This window comes from Gavialis gangeticus, unplaced genomic scaffold, assembly GCF_001723915.1.
Source record: "Gavialis gangeticus isolate Ggan-Ray unplaced genomic scaffold, GavGan_comp1, whole genome shotgun sequence".
In the NCBI taxonomy this organism is placed as follows: domain Eukaryota; kingdom Metazoa; phylum Chordata; order Crocodylia; family Gavialidae; genus Gavialis; species Gavialis gangeticus.
Genome location: NW_017729030.1, coordinates 53545100 through 53550396, shown reverse-complemented (window position 1 = coordinate 53550396; position 5297 = coordinate 53545100). Strand labels below are relative to the sequence as shown.

General features: G+C 39.9%; 1 protein-coding gene across 1 annotated transcript in view; it reads right to left on the bottom strand.

Moving 5' to 3' along the window:
* Window positions 1-5297, bottom strand: part of FHDC1 (FH2 domain containing 1) — a 55312-nt gene that overhangs the window by 17966 nt on the left and 32049 nt on the right. The window contains exons 7-10 of the mRNA XM_019522222.1: window positions 4468-4538; window positions 4257-4364; window positions 3165-3235; window positions 623-740 (exon numbers count right to left, since the gene is read on the bottom strand). Coding sequence (XP_019377767.1) covers window positions 623-740; window positions 3165-3235; window positions 4257-4364; window positions 4468-4538 — 368 coding nt within the window. The remainder of the gene's footprint in view (window positions 1-622; window positions 741-3164; window positions 3236-4256; window positions 4365-4467; window positions 4539-5297) is intronic.

The window sequence follows — 5297 nt, the reverse complement described above, 5'->3', positions numbered from 1 at the left end:
CCCCCCCCTGCACAGATGTGAAAAGCATGTGACCCCTCTACCCCCGCCCAGAAGTGCACACAGTGGTGGGGAGCCATAGTCCACTGTCTCACTCCCCAGAAGAGCTGCCCACAGCCCCTTCCCACTCCCTCCCCGGGCCCTGTGGCTGTACATTCCAGCTCCGGGCCCCAAGCCCCACGCACTGCCTGGACTGGACAGCAGCCCCAGCCCCAACTCCCTCCCTCCCTCCCTCCGGGGGCCTTAATCCTCCCTCCCCGACAACTTACCTACAGGAGCTGCTTTCCAGGCTGCCTGGACATGGCACCCCCCTGTGTGACCACCTTCCTCCCACTCCCCCCAGCCCCTTGCAGGCTGGAATACTACCAGGCTGCAGAGTGCTCCTTTCAAAAGTGGAAAAGCCATGCATTTCTCTATTAAAAAGAGAAATCCACATTTTTCTCAGTTAGAAGGGAAAATCCATGGTTTTTTTTCTATTTTCCCATGGAAAAAGGAAAACCTGGATCCCTGATGATGAGGCACACATTTTAATAATGTAATACATGTCCATGCAAATTACATTAAACTAAAGGAGCACCTTCATATTGAAGGGACAGCAACGTATTAGCAGGGATATTCTACAAACCTGGATAAAACCCTCCATCTGGTGAAAGAGTTCTGGGTCCTGTCGAATATGGTCTTTAACGGATCTTGTCTTGGCAGATAATGAATGAAGTTCTACTTCTATATTATCAACAGATAACCTATAAGATAGCACACACAGAAAGAACTTACAGAGAAGAAGGAGGTGCTCGCGGTTAGATATTACATGCTTAAGTAATCAGCATTTGTCACCATATGCAGCCTATACATCAAACAAGACCTTCCTCCTTAGCAAACCTTCCTAAAGTATAAGGTGTAACTTTTAGCAGATAATTTTTCTTTACTGACCATGTGTAAAGGTTCCCTATGTTTTCTAAGAGGAAATTCCTTCAGAAATTTGCAGTAATGCAAAGAGCTCATGGAGTTACAGCCTCCTTTCATTCAGCAGATGTACTATTTCATATTTCTACCAAATACCTGCAACAAATCCTTCTGCACCAGATAGGGCCATCCCAACAGGCTCAAGACCTTGTTTTGCTGGAATCTGGTCTTGTGATCTCCTAGATGATGCAGGCTACCAAATTTTTTGAAGCACTTCTGTCCCACCTGTAACAGGTTGACTCTCGGCTACCTCAAAAATGGATCATTTAGGGTATGTCCTCACAGACAGGAAGCATTTCCCTCATAATGAACTCAACACCACTGTAGGTTTGAGTCCTACCTAGGTGTTGAAGCACTGACATTTATGACCTATGACCCACCAAGCATAACAGCAGGTGCTACCCTGGTCAGAGGCCATTTCAGCAACAGTGTGATATTAATTACCTTTGGTCCTTTTTGCAGGTGTGGGAACTTCAGTCCCCATGATCTAGTTTAGGATCAAGTTTCCAAATGTACACAAGGCTGGTGACAGAAGTAGTAAGTATGACTGTCAGTAACTGAGCAAGAGTCAGCAACTGAGTACATACACAGATGGATATGAAATAAGCTGTTTTTTCTCAGCTTGCTTCATTTCCATTGGTACACTCCCTGTCGGTGTAGGACAAAGATGTTTTAGCAGACAAGGGAGACTGCAAATGATGTGTTGTGCTGTGAAGGCAGCAAGGAAGGTATTACAAAGGAAGGACAGGAAATAATAATAAATGCATACATTGTCTTAACAGGTCTAATATGGTTTCTTCTTTTTTTTGGTCCAAATTATCAGCAACTTATTAAGAGCTTTTAGCAGCAAACATCACGTTCAAGTTGTGTTGTACAACATGCCTGTTTTGTTTTTTATTTCTTTTTCATCTCACCATTGTTTAGTCAGACTATATAGAAACATCACATTGTAAACTACAGCTGGGTAGGAAACAGTTCAGCTCTCCAATGAAAATTTAAATTTGAGAAACAGCTTTCATCCTGGTTCAGGACGAAAGGTCAGAAATAAAAGGAAAAGGAAGGGAAAAGATTATTTCTAAAGACCAACAGAGAACATTTTTGTTTTGCTCTCTTGCTGCATCGCATTGAGCGTGCAAGCCCAGGAAGTCCCAGCTCCCCTGCAGGCCATGAGCAGGCAACCAAGGGGTTAGGCTAGATGGCAGGAAGCCAAACAGGCTTCCATCAGGGAATTTCAGGTCAGTACTCTCACCAACACATATGCAGCACCTTTCCTTAGAGCAGTTCAGATTACTTTACATGTATTACTTGACCCATTTTATAGATGGGAAAGAATTTCAGCTGACAGATAAAAGCCGAAGAGCAAGGTTGTGGCAACACCAGAATTAGAATTTTAGCATTGCTGGCTCCCACTTCCAGGTGATATGCTGTTTCACAAAAGTAGTTACAGTTTATCCAGGTAGGAATTAGGTTTGCTTTAGAACAATAAAATTCAAGCCATGCAGTTGAAAAGTATGCATAGTTGCAAGTACTATAGGTTACCTCCTTCATACTGCATATATAATACAAAGTGTTCACTCATAGTTAGGCCTTCCATCCCTCCACCAACTGAGAGAGAAACAGGCTCTGAAGGTTGGAAGGCAAGGTCATATAGCACATGAATGGGGTAGTTTTGTACTTAAAATGTCCATAATGCCTCAGGGAGAAAAAGGTTGGGAAGAGAGGTCCTCAAAGATAAAAATGAAGAAGGAAGTGGGGGGGGGGGCGGGGCGGAGGGATGTCTACATAGGAAGCCTAAGCTACTAATAACCTTTACTAGTATAACTAGCACTAGATTTAGAAACTTAGTGTAGCAGCCCAACAGGAACCGGACGGCTATTTTATAGAGCCATAGTAACACATAAAAGATGCTTTGTAGTTTGATCCCTTAAACATATATGTGTTATCTAGCTACTTATTATTGTGTTGATGTAAGCAATGTTATAAAAAACTTACAAAGATCCAGTCACAAGAACTTGCAAACCTGAAGGCACTTCAGAGACATATTTCTGCTTGCAAAAAGAAATGAAGCTCTGAAAGCTATGGTAAACACTTGTAAAGATCTCAGCTTTCATGCCAAAACATCTCTGTATGTGTTTCAGTGCTTCCCCCAAAAAAAGGGTCTCTGATAAGAGTCTGAATTTAACTTCTCAGTTTACTTTGCTTACCTGGCTGCATCATAAACATGCTGTATTTTTTCTGAAAAGCTTAGAAGAACTGCATCTTTCTTCTGGGCTTCCTAAAACAAATAAACATCTTTCCTTAACATTCTCAAATGCTACAAATCAAAGTAAAGAGTTTCTAAAGCTTTGGTAAAGGCACGTAACATTTTTGTATTACAGTGCCATGTTCCATTTTTCTTTCATTACACAACTCAAGTGAATTGAGAAAAAAACATCTCTTCAAGCTAGAGAACTATCAGCACTAGAAAGTTAAAAACAACATTTTCCATTTCATAGGGCACAACTAATAGGATTTCCTGCCACTGAAAACAATTCACCTGCATAAAGAAGGAATCTTAATGAAACAGCAATTTACTAATTCTCATTATTTGAGCTAATTTTTACAATTTTTACTGCCTACACTCACCTAATACCCTACTGTTAGCTCAAGGTATGTTGTTAATTTGAAAGCTGTTTAAGTAGCCTGTACAGGTATAACCAGTCACATATGGAAGTATTTTACACCTTCTCTCTTCCATAGTAGAAAGGAAAATTTGATCAAAACAGCTACTCTGCATGCATTGAGTTAACTGGAGAAGGTAAGGAGTAGAGATACACCTCACTCCCAAAAGCCTTATGACTGCTGAAACCAATTGACTAGCTTTAAAACTGCCTTATGAGTCAAGCACCGTAATAAAATGTTTCTGCCCAGAAGATTCAGCAGAAAGAATATTAAAATATTTATTAAGACAGGCAGCCTCTGTAACAGAACTCCAAGACTGCAACAGTGAGGAGATGTTATAGTGGAAGCACTAGATGGGTAAGTTTTACAAAGTACCAGAACTTTTCTGCTTCAAGACTTAACTAGTTTTTGTTTGTTCATTTTACTGTGGATGCACTCATCATACATAAGTAAGACAGTGTAATTTGTGCAAGGGAAGAGAGAAGACAAAAAGCTCCAAAGATTTAAAAAGTTACCCTTTTATTCTATGGCATGTGGCTCTGCTACTCCACCATTAGACTCCTATCATCAGTCATCTATGCCTCCCAAATATATGTACAGTATCACACTTCTCAGAGATGGTAGTTTTTACATACCAAAGCAACAAAATGCAGCAAATTCATTCCAGGTTTGTTTGCTTTTGTGTCTGCCAGCTTGAGCAGTGATGATAGTTTAAATCCAACAGCATTGCCAGCATAGCCTCCCTAACGGGAGAAAGAAAATAGAGAAAGCATGCAATAACAATGAACTGCAATACTAATCGGGAAGCTTGGTGAATTAACCATCTCCATTTTGTATGTTACTTACTGCATTCATAATATTCCCAGCCTGAAGGACCAAGTGTAATATGGAATGCAGTTCCTCACATGTCATTAACTCTGTAAAGAAACAAAATTGTTGTCTAAATGTTCCTCATTTAGAAACGCACACACTGTGTCAGTTACCAAATCTTACTTCACGCCAATCTTAAGAATCTGCACCTTTATATTTTCACAGAGAACTACAATAAACTGAAAGGTTCTGAGAAAGGTATGGCATTGGATGACTCAAAGTCACAATCACACTTGGCAAACCTCAAGTATATGTTCAGCCTTAGCTCAACAAATACAATATTTCCAAGGCAACTAGCAGTTACTCACAAAACATTTGGGAAATAATCCTACAAGGTGCCACATACTTTCACCTGCCATCAACTTCAGTAGCTGGTAATTGTGCTCAAGGCTCTGTAGAACCCTTTCAACATCTGCCAAGATTAAGGCCCTTGATCAATTATTTCCTACACAAAAACTTTAGTTGTCAGACCTGAAAAGGATGCAAGGAAAGTTTAACTTTCCTTCCTTACCCCACCCAGGCCCATAGCACCATCTCATGTCTGTATAATCATTAAGTGAGAATGAAGACCTTAGACATAAGAGAGTTGGAACTCTAAAGATTTAATAAATAAGCATACATACACACAAGCATTAGATAGATAGATAGATAGATAGATAATGTGTGTATATATCTATACACACACATATATATATACATACACGCACACACACAAAAATAAATGCATTATATAATTATAAATTATATGTTTTATTACATTATAAAATGCATACACACATATTATATAATCAGAATAAGAGCTCCTT